General features: G+C 41.8%; 1 protein-coding gene across 2 annotated transcripts in view; it reads left to right on the top strand.

Moving 5' to 3' along the window:
- The window catches only part of LOC138982362 (neuralized-like protein 4), a 31,511-nt gene extending 15,721 nt beyond the window's left edge, over positions 1-15,790 (top strand). For both annotated transcript variants that reach the window (XM_070355617.1, XM_070355616.1), the window contains exons 3-5: positions 7,802-7,984; positions 9,103-9,285; positions 15,382-15,790. In XM_070355617.1, coding sequence (XP_070211718.1) covers positions 7,802-7,984; positions 9,103-9,285; positions 15,382-15,414 — 399 coding nt within the window. In that variant the 3' untranslated portion in view covers positions 15,415-15,790. The remainder of the gene's footprint in view (positions 1-7,801; positions 7,985-9,102; positions 9,286-15,381) is intronic.
- Positions 15,791-17,353: the final 1,563 nt, after the last annotated feature.

The raw sequence follows: 17,353 nt of genomic DNA, 5'->3' as shown, positions 1-17,353 counted from the left end.
ACACTAATGGAAAATGGTCAAGAAAGGAAACCGGTGATAAATTATGTAAACTATGTAATACGACTGTAATGCATCCTGAACTCAGGTCAAAATGAGTTCCTTACCTTCGGGTCTCATGCATTGAGCGATAGCGTGAACCGATGATTATCAGAATGGACTATAATACAGTTTGATGTCAAGTACATCCAACACAAATTAAGTAAACATTTACTGCAAAAACATCAGATAACTGGCAAATGCTTGTCACTTGTGTCTACAATACGACAATGGACAGTAGAAGCAAAATCAGCCGGACAAAGTTAGCAGAACGAAACCAACGGAAAAGCGAGTATGTAACACGGTCCGTTTAGTATCAAGCACACAGCTTCTAAGTCGGTCAAGGTTATGAGTCACTCTCTCTCTCTCTCTCTCTCTCCTCTCTCTCTCTCTCTCTCTCTCTCTCTCTCTCTCTCTCTTCATCGCGCGGCCTTCATCGTATTGAGGAATCGTCAAACTAACTTTGTCAACTGTTTGTTCAACAGCTGCAACAGCTAAATTCGTGACCTGACTTGGACATGCTCGCTTCTTATAAGTGCCTCAGGTCGGTCACGCTATAGGGACGGCATTGTGTGTGTCGTACCCTGAAGCCATAGGCCATAGGCTTATTTTCATCCCCATGGAAAGCGGCTGATGTTTCGACGATATTATAGTCTGAACACGTGATGCATAAATGAGATTCTACTGATCTGTGCAAGACTTGTGTTAAGAATCCTACAGCATTAACTTTGACGGTGTGCTAAAATTAATATTTGCATGAACTACTGGCCTTGGGCCGAGTTTGTGAACTGTTCAGCCTTAACTGAATTTCACTGTTCAGCATTAACTGCTTTTAACCTTGTGTCTTTTTGTTTTCTGTGAACATTTTGTTCATCTTGTATTCAAGCTTACACTATCTAGTATCCCGTTGTTTGTTGTGGGATTTGCTTTACCTTTTGTTCGGTCACCCTTCATTTTTAAGCAACAATTTGTTTCCTTATTTTTGATTGCATACCTTTGTGTGTGTGCTGCTATCTCATCCTGTTCTAAATAGCAACTATAATTACCCTGATCTATCCCGGGAGTGTAAGTGGTGAATGCCACTTAATCCGAATCGTGTGACGTTTTGTCTGCTCTGTAGACCTAAAGTGAAAGCTTGTTCATTGTCAGCGCTCGCTTTATCTTGACATTCACTCGGAGAAATCCTTGTGCGCTAATTATGATATATTAGAACTGTTGTCTGGACAGCTCCTGATACTCATATTTCCGGAACTTGCTTGCTTTATTATTTACTGCTGTTTGTTACAATATTGCACTTCGTCCTAATGTCAACATCAAACACTGTTCTCCGTATAGGGCATGTGAATATTTATCATTTAGTCAACAAAGTACATGATGTCTGTGTATTGCTAAACCAGCAACCAGAGCTGGTACAGCTCTTCGGTGTAAGTGAAACGCGTCTAGATTCGCGTATCTCAGACAGCCTTGTTAACATTCCGCATTATTGATGGCCGCAGGAGCGGTCATCTATTGCAATGCATTCGGAGAGGTGACATGTCTCGTTTTGTTACCGTTCTCACGAGATTAGTTAGTTTCTCTCTCTCTCTCTCTCTCTCTCTCTCTCTCTCTCTCTCTCTCTCTCTCTCTCTCTCTCTCTGTATGTATGTCTTTGTCTGTGTCTCCCTCTGAGTCTCTCCGCTTCTGTCTTTCTATGTCTGTCTCTGTCTATGTGTGTGTGTGTCTCTCTCTCGCTCTCGCTCTCTCTCATCCGACTCCTGGCACACAGGTCAAAGCAGAGGTTAACTTGAGTGCACGTGTACCTAGCAGGAGGGGGGTGATTCGGGTCAGAAGTGGGGTAAAGCACTTTGGTCTTCAGTCTTTGGGTTATAGCTTTTAGTGGAGAAGATGCCAACATGAAATTGCACTATGCTCTACTATTTGTTGTCCTTGTCTATCGGACACGTAGAAGGGAAGCTACAATCGCCCCAGGCCATATATATATGCTCTTTGTTTCCTGAGCCTGGACCATTGAGACGGTTACCTCATAGATCTGATCATTCTTCAGTTTGTCGGTGTCAAAAGTTATACCCCCATTCCACACAACCGTTGTTTGTCCCGTTCCCGTACCAACCAAGGAATGCTGCCACAACAATGGAACGCTGCGCAAACGGCCGTTTTTTGGCATCTTTCAGCAGCGTCTGACCATAGTGGCAGCCGTCCTTAGTCGGTAAGGGAACGGGACCTAGAACGAATGTGTGGAATGCGGGTATGACAACTCAGTGTGTGAGAGCGCTACCGTTGCGTTACCGTTGTTTTAAGTTCCTTTAACGATCCAAGCGTTCCGTTACCGATGGGTTGAGGTTCCATTACCGTTCATTCTGATCGGGAGGGTAACGGCTAAAAATTTGAACATGCAGCCCAAACTCAGCCGTCCCTACCGACCCTACCGTTCAAAGTAGTTCCGTTAACGATCAGTTACGTTCATTGCGGTTCTGTCCCGATCCCTCCCGTGCCCGCACCGTTCCTTGGTCGGTACGGGAACGGGACCTAGAACGGTTGTGTGGAAAGGGGGTATAAGACTCGACCACTTGGCTTATGGTGGAGACAGCTGGAAGATCTCTGGATATAATTGAAGAGGAGTAGTCTTCCTTTTAGAAAATGTGTACTCTGCCTTGCAGATTACCAATTTGTGCTGTCGGGGCTGGGTAAAGGGAGTGGAGGGTAAGGGGGTGGGGGGTGGGTAAGCGAGGGGTAAGAGAGACGAAAGAGAAAACTGGACAGGGAAAAGTCACTGCCTGAAGTATTCAATAAAGCCACACACACACACACAAAATCACCACATATGCAGGTTTTCAATTCATATTTTTGCAAAGTATATGCACAAGCCTGTATGCTCAGGAATTTAAGGATTTCTTTTATCTCTCTTTTTTTGACACCGTTGATTTAACGTCATTTTTACAGGACATTTTTTTTCTTTCAGTTATAAGTTGTAGTAGTTTGACCTTATTGATGGCCGCAGGAGCGGTCATCTATTGGAATGTATTCGGAGAGGTGACATGTCTCGTTTTTTAGGACAAGTAGAGCTCGTTCACCAGTAGCAAAGACTCACTCAGTCCGTCAGTGTGCCTGAGTGTGTGTGATGGGGGGGCTCTCCCGTGACCGGCCACCTGCAATGTACGGACAGGTTTGCACTGGCCCAAGGGTGTCCGTTCATGAGAAGGACTGCTGTAACAGCAAAACTAGTGTGAAACATAAGTAATCAATTTATCCACTTGACTATATTCACAACAGGGACCTATCACTCTTCTTTGCATGTTTTTATGCCTACGGATTTTGAAATACTCTGCAACACATGTTACCCAAATTCAACATGTGCCCGTACAATACCGCTTCTTTTATGAAAACATTGCTTCGGCCATGTTGATTTTAATCAACCAATTTTCTTGTTCGGTTTTACGACGGGACAATGCACGAGTAGGCCAAACAGGCATCGCTCTTTATGTTCATCAGTCCATTGCTGGGATTGTCAAACGTAGAACTGATCTTGAAGATGAAAATGTTGAATGTATGTGGTTGGAACTGAAACATGACAAATCCTCTCCCTTGCTTATTGGCTATGTGTATCGTAACCTTGCTGAAACGTCAAGGTGGATTGATGATTTTTTTGTTTCTATGATGGACAGAGTGAAGGCTCGTGACGAGAATATTGTATTACTTGGCGATTTTAACATTAACCTACTCAGGCCTCAAACAACTTGGTGCTCAACCACTGCTCTGTTTGGTCTTCATCAGCTGGTTAAAACCCCTACAAGAGAAACAAATACTTCATCAACCCTGATTGATCATATTTACACTGATAGTAAGAATATCGTTGCAAATGCGCAAGTAGTGCATTCCAGTTTTAGTGACCATCATTCTGTTTTTTGCTCGATTTCGCTTAGATTGCCAAAATCACGTCATAAAGGCCACACAACAATCGAATACAGAAGTTTCAAGTATTTTGATGAATCTGCCTTTTTCTTTGACCTTAACCAAGCCGCATTTTATAGCGTATTCAATTGCAGTGACGCAGAGGGCGCTTGCAATATTTTTCACGATATTTTGTGTTCTATAATTGATAAACACGCACCACTACGTCAGCATAGAGTGAAACATCCCCCCTTAGTTAACCTCAGACATTATCGAGGCTATGGCGATGCGTGATTATAGCTCAACATGAAAACAGAGTTTAAACTGCAAAAAAAATAAAGTTTTGGACACAGTGAGACAAGCAAAGGCAGAATATTTTAATAAACTGATTTCTGGAAAAAAGGATACAGCTACAATCTGGCGAGCAGTGAATGAAATTGTTGATAAATCTAGGAAGGGATCAACCAATTCTCATTCACAAATATCTCCAGATGATTTTAACAAACACTTCATTTCGCTAGCAGACAACCTAAAATCTTGTCTCAATCAGAATGATTCCCTTGATACGGATGATTGTTTTGAAAAATTAAAAACATTCTGTGGACAAAAGTTGACTCAAACTGACACTTTTTATATTCTTCCAATCTCAGTGCACGAGGTAGGAAAACTGGTAGAACAAATGGCAAACAAGAAGTCAATGGGCCCAGACAAGATTCCAGTCAAGTTGCTAAAACTTGCTTTACCTTACATTGTCGATTCCCTAACTTATGTTTATAACCTAAGCATACAACAAAACGTGTTCCCTTCTATTTTAAAGTGTGCAAAGGTATTACCACTTCCAAAAAATAAGGATCTTACAGACCCAAACAACTTTAGACCTATTTCCCTCTTACCTGTTCTATCTAAACCCTTAGAAAAGCACATACAAAAACACCTACTGGCATACATGGAACAAATGAATCTGTTTCATCCTTTTCAGTCTGGATTCCGATCTAAGCATTCCTGCCACACCGCCTTAAGCTCTTTATGCGAGACTTGGCTGTCAGCAATAAACAAAGCAGAAATAACGGGAGCGTTGTTTCTGGACTTTAAGAAAGCCTTTGACCTAGTAGATCACTCACTTCTACTAAATAAATTAAAGTGCTATTTAAAAGACGACTCCGCCTGTGCCTTTTTTGAATCGTATCTTTCAAAACGGAAACAGTATGTATCCATTAACTGTAAAACTTCGTCAAACGAGTTTGTCAGGAGTGGTACGTGTCCCTCAATGGTCTGTATTAGGACCTATCTTGTTCTGTATTTATATATAAATGATTTACCCCTTCATGTGTCCGATGAAAAAGTTAGATGTGTTCTTCGCGGATGACTCTTCTGTTCACACCAGTCAAAAATCTTTGGAATCCGTCAACTCTTCTCTTCAAACAAGTGTGGATGAAATCACTGAGTGGTGCGTTTCTAATGCAATGATCATTCATCCGATTAAAACAAAGAGTATGGTGATAACCACGAGACAAAAACACCAATTAAGTCCTTTATTATTACAACTGTCAGTTGGTTCAACTCAAGTGCAGCAAGTTAGGGAACATAGACTATTGGGTGTTACCATTGATCAGGAGTTGAAATGGCAAACTCATTTGAGTAATATTTGCAAACTAGTATCAAAGAATTTGTACCTGTTATCAAAATTAAGGCATTACGCCGATTCTGAAGCACTCAAAATGTTCTATTACGCCCACATAGCCTCATATAAACTTCGCTTCGACACTTTGGGATAACTGCAGTGATGTTCATTTCAAAAGACTCAATTCCCTGCATGGCCGAGCTGCAAAACTTATTCTGCATGATTTGAATAGGTCCACGGATGATAAACTAAAGCTCCTGAATTTCCTCCCCTTGAAAGATCAGTTGACGTTAAACAAGGCTGTGTTCATGTATAAAATTCTAAATGACGACTGTCCTAAATATTTGCAATCACATTTCAAACATGCCACAAAAAGATATGGGTCCCAAAAAATCATCCCTCTTATACCTCGCATAGACCTCTACAAATCGAGCTTAACCTTTTCGGGAGCGTTTCTCTGGAATTCCTTCCCTCAACAGATAAGAAATGCAACTTCAGTGAAAATGTTTAAGAGACAGTCACGTTCACACATCATTCGTGAATGAAATGTATTGTTCGATTGTTATTTTGCTAAACATTTTGTACCAGTGTTTACAGATGTGTAGCTGATTTGAGCAACTTTACTCCCAAATAAAAGGTATAACTATGTCAATGTAATTTTGTAATTTTTGAGTTCTCCTTATGTAATTCCTTAAATGCACATTGTGTTGCATTCCCATACAATATATTTCTGTATTTTATATTATTGAATTTTTATTTTTTTATGTCCGTCTGTCTTTATGTGTTGTATAAAGGACAGGTTGGAAGAATAGGCTTTGCCTAAAACCTTTATCCTTTTGTCATAAAGTTCTGAGTCTCTCTGTACTGTGTGCGTGTTAGGGGGTGGGGGGTGGAGGTGGTTGTGTGTGTTTGTGTATATATGTCACAGTCTAATACTGTGCCACGGCATCTCTGTCTTTGTCTGCGGCAAGCCCTCTTTCGGTACAAAACACTGCAAGCAGCGCTCATATGAAAAATAGCAACACGTGCATTTTGCAGCAGAGTTCCATGACGCGCGCGTAAAAGGGGAATCCCCGGGAGTGCCCATTGCTTGAGAAAATGTATAACAATGAAAATGTAACGAAACCCGAAAATATGGCTGTTTGTCGGTAGGCTTGATATTTATCACTCGTATCACAGGAGTATTTGAAGTGACTTCCACAAGCTGCAAAAATGCAGAAATGGCTATTTACACCCCCGGTATAGGGGTGTGTATAGGTTTCGCTCGATGTGTTTGTTTGTTTGTTTGTTTGTGTTCGCATATAGATCTCAAGAATGAACGGACCGATCGTCACCAAACTTGGTGAACAGGTTCTATACATTCCTGAGACGGTCCTTACAAAAATTGGGACCAGTCAAACACACGGTTAGGGAGTTATTGGTGGATTAAGATTCTACAAGGACTTATAGAGGGACATATTAATGGTCAAAGGGAAATAACCACACTTGTTAGCAGTGCCTGCTCAGTTGGTGGCAGTGAGAATGCTAAGGACGGGGGTGTTTTTCCTACCTCGGAGGAATTTCTTGTTTTACCCATTTTGACCAGACAGTACCAGCCCGGTGTAACACGAGAAAATTACTCCCACGAGATTTTTACTCCGGAGTAAAAATTTCGTACGAAAATGTTACTCCTTTTACGAAAAAAGTACTCCCCCATAACACGAGAAAATTACTCCCCACGACAGGTGAGTTCCAAGTGAACATTTTGTACACAAATGTTACTCCCCTGACGAATAAATAACGAATGAATTACTTCATCCTAACACTGTGACGAAATGTTTACTCCCTTGTCCCCTGGTGGAAGGGGTGGTTGGAGGGTAGCGCGACATTCGTTTGCGCGAGATCACATATTGGCATTATCCCTTCGCCCGCATCCCATTTTCGCGTACGAGATTATTAATGGAAGTAAAAAAAATGGGGAGTAAACATTTCGTGGAGGGAGTAATTTTTTCGTGCCTTGGGGAGTTCTTTTCTCGTACGAAAGGTGTACTCGGAGTAAGAATTTATTACGAAATTTTTACTCCGGAGTAAATTTTTCGTGGAGTAAAAATTTCGTGTTACACCGGCAACCAGACATTACCTTCACACACGCACACGAACGCACGCAAGCAGGCAAACGCACACACACACACATACACAAACACACACACACACACACACACTGATTGATCACTCTTGACGTGAATATTTGGTCTGATTTCGGAGGCTCACTTTCAGATCCGCTTAGACAAGAAGGACCCCGGAAACGGCGACTACAAGTGGCTGAACGACAAGAGCTACCTGTTCTGCGGGGTGACCATTGAGGCACCGGGCCACCTCTGTCTGCCGGGAGACGCCATGGAGTGGGGCTACGCTGTGGTGATCAACAACAACCACATCACGCTCAGGGGCCAGTTTATGGTCAGTGTGTGTGTTGTGGAAGGGAGGGGGGAGAGGGTCAGTCTCAGTGTTTGTTTCACTGCCTGTCGGTTTCTCCATCGTGGTCAACAGAAGGTCTTAGTCAGTGTGCTTGGGTATGTGCACGGGGATCTGAGAAGCGGGAGAGGGTCTTTCTGTGTGCATGAGGATGCTAATGAGCAGGGTACTCACGACACTGATTACATCACACTCAGAGATCAGGTTCGTTTCTCAAGTTAAAACATGCTCAGTCTCATGTACATTATTTCCTTACTTTTAAATGATTAAGCCGTGATATCTACCCTGCGGGCGTCAGTGGCCACCAGGAATTAAAGATAGTATACTGAAGGCGCCATTTTGGAAAGTTTTCTTACGATTTGGACCCATTCGCTGTACTGTAATTTAGAAACACCTGCTATGATTTGCTCAAAACTGCTCCGAAACTATGCCAAATAATTAAATGAATTTTAATCAGCGAGCGGTTTGCATCGCCCAGCTCTCCTGTCAGGAGTCCGGACTTCCGGTCGTCATCGATATTTATTTAGTTTTCATAAATACCCATTTGTCAAAGCAGATTGAGTAAGTCAAACATACAGTCTAGCTAACGCACGTAAATCCCGTGCCATGCAGGGCTAAAATGCTTCGCACAACAGAAACATACACAGTGTACGTTGGAGAATATTACGGTCTGCTATGACTACCAAACACATCATCATAGTTTAGATTTGAAAAATAGAACGCTCAAACATGAATTCTATGACCTTCCTCGTGTGTGTTGTCATCTGTTCAACTCCCAAAACGAACTCTGTAGCTCACGGCTCAATTTCCAGTCTGTATCTCTAGGAATAGCGCATGAAAATGTAATACTCAGGGTCGAAAGGTAGGACGAAAACTAAGAGTCGCGCAAAGTGCGTCACAATGAGAATTACAGTTTATTTTAAGGTATTCCTGGTGTGTGGTCACATAATAATTACAACCCCCAACCTGAACCGTATAGCTTTTTGGGCGATTTTAGATTCTTGTTATATATAATCCCTTTAACAAGAACCACTGAGGCAGCAAAGTCTGCCCGGCTGACTTCTTTAACCACTGTAGCTCAGTCTGTGATTCGTTTCGTGCAGACGGGCAATCCCGTAGGCAAGAAGCTGGAGAACCTCCCCCAGGGAAGCAGCATCGGGCTGGCTGTGGACTACCGGGACCGCCTGCGTCTCTACGTCAACGGGGAGGACCAGGGCGTGGTCATCGGGCTAGGCATTCCTTTCCCCTGCTACGCCTTCTTCGACCTCATTGGTCCTTACAGAAAGGTGAGAGTCTCTTGTTTAACAAAGTGGTTGTGTCAGAGCTGGAGCCGCAGACACGACGTACAGGTTCTGTGAGGATCCAAGTTTGAACACGGGAGTCATCACGATCCAATGCAAATTCAAGAACACAGAATGGCATGACGCAGAGTTTTTTGTCACAGACAGTAACGGTCCAGCCATTCTCGGACTACCCAGCAGCAGACAGCTGAAACTAGTCACCGTTCACTGCGCCATTCGGACAGCAGCAGCACCAGCACTGAAACCAGTCAAGAATGCCAGTGACCTGGAGCGTACATACCCAGACAGATTTGAGGGTATAGGCAACTTTGAAGGTGAGCTACACATCACGCTCAAGGAGGGAGCCCAAGCAGTGGTGCAGCCTCCACACAAGTATCCCATCCAGCTTCTAGATGAAATCAAAACGGAGCTGAAGATGATGAAGAACATTGGCGTAATCACCCCCGTCACGGAGCCCACAGACTGGGTTAACGCACTAGCTTTCAGCAGGAAGGCAAGTGGCGGTCTGCGTGTGTGCCTGGATCCCAGATCACCGAATCAGTGCATCAAGAGGACCCACCACAAGACCCCTACAATCGAAGAGATCACCAATCGCCTCAAAGGTCTTCAGCAAACTCGACGCCAAGCACGGCTATTGGACCATCAAACTTGATGAGGAATCCTCCATGCTCACCACCTTCAACAGCTAGCCCTGCTGGCCGATTCCGCTTCAAACGTCTTCCTCAACGTGAGCCAAGATGCATTCCAGCAAGCCATGGACCGCATTCTCAGCCAGTGTTCTGGTACTATCAGAATCACCGATGGCGTCATTGTTCATGGCAAGGATGAAGAGGACCAAGACAGAAACCTTTACCATCTGATGGACGTGGCAAGAAAAGGTAGACTCGTCTTAAACAGCGACAAATGCCACATCAAGACATCTCAAATCAAATTATTTGGCATGATCTTTGACTTAGAAGGAGTTCATCCTGATCCAGAAAAATGTTCCGAGATCCAGGCCTTGCCAGCCCCAAAGTCCGTCACTGATGTCCAGCGCTTCCTTGGCATAGTACAGTTCATGTCTCCTTTCAGCCCAAAATTTTCCAACAAGACAGCACCTCACTCACACACTCACACACACACACACACACACACACACACACATGCACACTCACTCACTTACTCACTCACTCACTCACACACACACACACACACACACACACACACACACACACACACACACACACACACACACACTACACACACACACACACTGTGTCGTGCCACCTCTTGTTAACCCGTGATTTGTAAAAATGTAAATTTGTAAAAATGTTTTTACAAATCACGTTTTTGCGCCCGATATTTTCTTGTTATCTCCAAAGTCAAGGGACAACAAGTCGCGTAAGGCGAAAATACAACATTTAGTCAAGTAGCTGTCGAACTCACAGAATGAAACTGAACGCAATGCCATTTTTCAGCAAGACCGTATACTCGTAGCATCGTCAGTCCACCGCTCATGGCAAAGGCAGTGAAATTGATAAGAAGAGCGGGGTAGTAGTTGCGCTAAGAAGGATAGCACGCTTTTCTGTACCTCTCTTTGTTTTAACTTTCTGAGCGTGTTTTTAATCCAAACATATCATATCTATATGTTTTTGGAATCAGGAACCGACAAGGAATAAGATGAAAGTGTTTTTAAATTGATTTCGACAATTTAATTTTGATAATAATTTTTATATATTTAATTTTCAGAGCTTGTTTTTAATCCAAATATAACATATTTATATGTTTTTGGAATCAGAAAATGATGGAGAATAAGATGAACGTAAATTTGGATCGTTTTATAAATTTTTATTTTTTTTTACAATTTTCAGATTTTTAATGACCAAAGTCATTAATTAATTTTTAAGCCACCAAGCTGAAATGCAATACCGAAGTCCGGGCTTCGTCGAAGATTACTTGACCAAAATTTCAACCAATTTGGTTGAAAAATGAGGGCGTGACAGTGCCGCCTCAACTTTCACGAAAAGCCGAATATGACGTCATAAGACATTTATCAAAAAAATGAAAAAAACGTCTGGGGATTTAGTCAAAACTTGACTAAATGTAAAAACGAAATCCCTTGACTTTTGGGGTAGCGCGACTCTGTTAATTTTAAGAATTTTTTTTTATTTTTATTTTTTTTTCATTACCAGGATGTCCCATCGTTGGGAAATTCCGGTCGCTTCCTCCCAGTGGAAAGCTAGCAGTGACAGTACCCCAAAGTCAAGGGATCTTTTAGTCCCGTTTCGCCGTTATCCCAATTCGCCTCCATCCCATTTTGGCGACATTTCTCAGGCCAAGTGTCAATTTACCACCATATCATGTACCATTAGCTCCACATCCCATTTTGGCGCAATCCCGTTTCGCCGTTAGCCCATTTCGCCCCCATCCCATTTTCTCGACATTTTACAGGCCAAGTGTTATTTTACCACCATGTCATGTACCATTAGCTCCACATCCCATTTTGGCGCAATCCCGTTTCGCCGTTATCCCATTTTGCCCCCATCCCATGTTTGCGACATTTTACAGGCCAAGTGTCATTTTACCACCGTGTCATACCACTAGCGCCACATTCCATTTTGTCGCCATGCAGTTTTGCTGTCATCCCATTTCGCCGCCATCCCTATTTCGCGACATTTTGGATTGTGGCAAAAACGGGATTTGGCGTAAACGGAATGTCTTCCTAGTTGAATAACGCAGTATAGTAGTATAGTGAGGCTTGGCAAGAAGAATAAATAAAAAATGGGATGGCGGCCAAATGGGATGGTGTCAAAATGGGATGTCGCCCTATTGTTATGACACGGTAGTAAAATGACGCTTGGCTTGTGAAATGTCGCGACAATGGGATGGGGGCGAAATGGAATGCGGTGAAACGGCATGGCGGCCAAATGGGATATGGTGTCAAAATGGGATGTCGCGCTATTGTTATGACATGTTAGTAAAATGACGCTTGGCTTGTGAAATGTCGCTAAAATGGGATGGGGCAAAAAATGGAACGGCGGCAAAATGGGATTGCACCAAAATGGGATGTGGAACTAAAACCACCCCCACCACCCAGCGTAGAGGCTCTAAACAAGAAAAATTAATAAAAATAAAAGGCATGCATTACTTTGTGGAATGCGATATTTTTTGTACATTTTTACATTTTTACAAATCGCGGTTTTAGGTTCGACGTGATTTGTAAAATGTTTTTACATTTTTACAAATCACGGGTTAACACCTCTCCCCTTAATTCAGAACATTGCCAACCCGCACCTGCAACTTTGAAGAAGACACTTGCTAGTAGCGTTTCTGTGTCCTCAGCCACTGCAACCATGACTCTTACGGAAACAGTCTAAGAACAGTTCCTATCACCCTTAATTGGTGTTGATGATACAATATATTCTGTGGTTGTAGGTGATCCTGTATTAATTAGCAATAAGTGACACTGTGTTCAAGATTTTTACTGTGTGTTATACTTGCTTTCCAAAAGGGATGGGGATGTAAATTGGGAGAGGGCGGGGGCAGAGAGTGGGTGGTCACGGACTTGCGCACCGTTATCGCCGGATGAGCCCATTTGACCGCTTTAATGGACTCACGGCGCAAATTTAACGAGATGATTCAGGTTGTCAGTCTGTTTATTCGTAGAATACCTGCGTCAGCACCGAGTATCTGCAGGGCCCTCAAAACTATTCCAAGCAGGCCACATCAATCTCATCCAGGATGCTTCTAAGAAAGACCTTGCGTGGTCACCATGCGAAACTGAGTAAATCGTGAGTGTCGTTTCCACATCAATCTCATCCAGGATGTTTCAAAGAAAGACCTTGCGTGGCCACCATGTGAAACTGAGTAAATCGTGAGTGTCGTTTCCACATCAATCTCATCCAGGATGTTTCAAAGAAAGACCTTGCGTGGCCACCATGTGAAACTGAGTAAATCGTGAGTGTCGTTTCCACATCAATCTCATCCAGGATGTTTCAAAGAAAGACCTTGCGTGGCCACCATGTGAAACTGAGTAAATCGTGAGTGTCGTTTCCACATCAATCTCATCCAGGATGTTTCAAAGAAAGACCTTGCGTGGCCACCATGTGAAACTGAGTAAATCGTGAGTGTCGTTTCCATCGACGGAAAGAATGAAAACTTACTATGCTATGCTAACTTAAGCTTAACGTCCTCACAGGAACTAGTGCCTATTAGGGACATGAAGTGGTTATATGGAAAACTTACCAGGTCTGTAAGATTGTTTAAATATCAACAGTCGGGTTTAAATTCGTAAAGTGCATTCAAGAATCAAGTGGGTGTACTATAGTAGCCATGCAGTGTAAAGTGTCCTTGGCACAAAGAGACAAAAATCCCAAATAGCCTTAAAAAAATAAGCCCTTATTTTCCAAATAAGGCCTTATTTTTTTTCGAGAAATAAGGCCATATTTTGAAAATAAGGCCTCAAATCTCTATGGTCATAAACAAATGAGGGCGTAAAGAAATAAGGCCTTATTTATTTTAAGACCTTAATGAAATAAGGCCTTATTTTTGGCTCACGAAGTGTAGCCTATGCGATCGTAACTTTGTCTGTCTGTGCGTTTGTGCGTGTGTGTGTGTGCGTGTGTGCGTGTGTATGTCTGTGGTAGAAACTTTAACATTTCCGAGTCTATGTGTGAGTGGTTATCCAAGACTATGGATAAAGCTCGCATAAGATTACGTCACGGTCAAAAGTGTTTGACGTCAATTAATGCATCATGACGGCATGCCTCCCTGTAGTCTTTCTCTCTCGCGTGGTGTGTGTGGTCTCGGTCATTGTTATTTTGAGCGGGCCGAGACTATTTGGCAGTCGTGTCCCTGTAAGTAGGCTACATGCAGACAGACAGATCTAGATCTAGTGTCTCTCTTTCTTGCACAGTGTCACCTAAGCTTACTGTGTGTGTGGGTGTGTATGTGTGACGGAGTGATTGAGTTTGTGTTACTGTTTGTCTATTTCTTACGTGAGCCTTGAAGGCTTCGCCTCTTGTTGATTAGGCCTTAGGAAAATAAGGCCTTAATAAAAATAAGCCCTTACAAAAATAAGGCCTTACAAAAATAAGCCCTTATTTTTTTGCGCATCACTACTGCTCACCCTAATAGCAACACACAATAACTTAATGACACATAATAGACGACAACACACACACACATACACTCACACGCACGCACACACTCACGAACGCACATATGCGCGTGAGTGCGAAAAAAGAGATAATAAATGGAACAAGAGAAAACATTTTCCAAACCATAAACTTTATGACACTGGTTGAAATTGGTTGTCGCACCTGGAATCTCCTGTACACCTGTACCTACCCTAACACATTTGCAAACACACACACACACACACACACACACACACACACACACACACACACTGACACACACACAAACGTAGACATAAAGACACACAGATACGTAAAGACATACCAACACACAGACACACAGACACAGACAGACAGACTCACACACACACACACACACACACACACACACACACGCAAGCAAGCACTGACACACACACACACACACACACACACACACACACACTATCTTTCTCTCTCTCTCTCTCTCTTTCTATCTTTCTCTCCGAGTCTGTCTGCCTCAGTCCGTCCGAGTCCGTCAGTTCGTTCGTCAGTCCGTCTGTCAGTCTATCTGACAGTCTGTCCGTCTGTTTGTCTGTGTCTCTGTAACGCCGCTCTCTCTGTGTACCAGCATACAACTGAGAGGCGCAAAAATAAGGCCTTATTTTGTTAAGGCTTTATTTTGTTAAGGCCTTATTTCCAATATGACCTTAGAAAAATAAGGCCTTATTTCTGCCGGTTAAGGCCTTAGTTCTGAAATAAGGCCGTACAGAAATAAGGCCTTAAAAAATAAGCCCATAAAAAATAAGCCTTTATTTCAGAAATAAGGCCTTATTTCTTGAAAATAAGCCCTTAATTTCAGGAAATAAGGCCTTATTTTTGGGATTGTTTACCCTTTGTACCCTGAGCGGCTACGTGTTGCTGTTTCTGTATCAGTCGAGTGTATGGCAGTATAATTATTTTGACTTTTTTGTCTTTTTTTCAGATCTCAACGCTTCCAATCAGACCTTTGATGTAGGGAACGAATCCGGGCCCAAGACAACACTGAGAAGCTGATTGTCACAGTCAGTGAAGGCAACGTGTGTACCGGTTGTCGACGACAAAACTAGTGTTGACGTAACAAGCATTTACACTTAAATAGAAGACTATTTGAAGCCGTTTACGTGATCATGTCAAGTGTCTAGTCATGCCAGTGTCAGTGCCGGAACATGTGCAATTCAGTCCTAACTGGTACCGTGCGGGACTTTTTATAGGCTTTACGAAAACCCGTGTATCAGTGAGTCGACTTATAGAAAAACGTTATATTTATATCACATTACATGTACTCCATTCATCATTTTCTATCTTCATTTTGAATTATGAGTCTATGAAGAGACACTGGTGACTACACAGAACTTCGTGTTTGTGTTTGTTTTTTAACTGGTCACTGACCAATCTAATAAAGAAGAAGATGCGGCTATTGATATGCTGACCTCTGACACTGACACACACACACTCACTCACTCACTCACTCACACACACACACACATGCGGCACACTGCTCACTCACCGGCTGCTTACTCACTCACTCACTCACACACACACACACACACACACACACTTATTCACAGACGGGAGGTAACCGCCATGAAACAGTCGTGGTGTTGCGACCCATCTCGTCATCGGCGCTTTTCCGGAAATGACCTGCGCTTTGTTGGAATTCCAACAATGGCCGCCATTGTAGGAATTCCAACTTTGCGCTACGCGATTCTAGAAATGTACCGCGCGCATAGTGAGAATTCTGCTCTTTCTTAGAATGCGATGTAATATGATACAAGTCATGATGGCCAATGATGATCCTTGTGTTTTAAAGTGATCAATGCTTAGTCTTGAAAAAGCAGATGCATTGTATAACGCACCAAACCAACCGAATTACAAAAAGCAAAAAACACTTTTGATAACTTCGGCGGGCTGTAACAACACAGTTCAACGACCCATCCCACTCGACCAAAACGCACCAATTTTACGTAATTTTTAACGTTTCAGATCTTACATTTTACAACAACAAAAACACAACAAGAGTGTTCCGATATAACTTTTCACTGGTAACTATCGATTGTAATACTTTTTTACTCGGTCTTAACTGATTATATATTAAACTCACACAGTCTCTCTGGGCTGCAGAGACTATGGCAATCCGAATGGTGCAAAAGTCCCTTTTAGCTCTTGATGTCTAAATAACACATTATTTAGCTAAATAACGCGTTATTTAGCTAAACAATGCTTTATTTAGCTATATCATGCATTATTTAGCTAAATAATGCATTGTTTAAATTAAACAATGCATTATTTACAGATACAGAAAAAAGAGAGCCCAGAGCACTAAATAATGCATTGTTTAGCATAAATAAGAGATTGTGTTTGTAAATAACTCATTATTTATAAATAATTACGCGTTTTCTCTAAACAATATATTATATGTAAATAAAGTGTTATTTAAATAAATAAAATATTATTTAGATAAATAAAATATTATTTATCTAAATAAAATATTATTTAGATAAATAAAATATTATATGTAAATAAAATATTATTTATCTAAATAAAATATTATTTATCTAAATAAAATATTATTTAGATAAATAATTTATTATTTAGATAAATAATTTATTATTTAGATAAATAATTTATTATTTAGATAAATAATTTATTATTTACTGTTTTTGCCTTGAAATAGTATTATTACACTAAATAATGCTTTATATAGCTATATAATAGGTTTCCGCTATATAATTCATGATTTGGTAAATAATACATTATATACCGTAAATAAAATATTATATACCGTAAACAATTCATTGTTTAGCGCATCGCGAAGCCGTTTTTTCTCTTGTTGTTTTTTTCCACGTGTTTCCGTGGATCCACGAGAGCTCTGTTGATTCTCAAACTGACCAATCAGACAACTAGCATCTGTACAC

The sequence above is a fragment of the Littorina saxatilis genome, linkage group LG12, assembly GCF_037325665.1.
Source record: "Littorina saxatilis isolate snail1 linkage group LG12, US_GU_Lsax_2.0, whole genome shotgun sequence".
Classification (NCBI taxonomy): domain Eukaryota; kingdom Metazoa; phylum Mollusca; class Gastropoda; order Littorinimorpha; family Littorinidae; genus Littorina; species Littorina saxatilis.
Note: the sequence above shows the minus strand (reverse complement) of the source record. Positions and strands in the feature narration are given on the sequence as shown.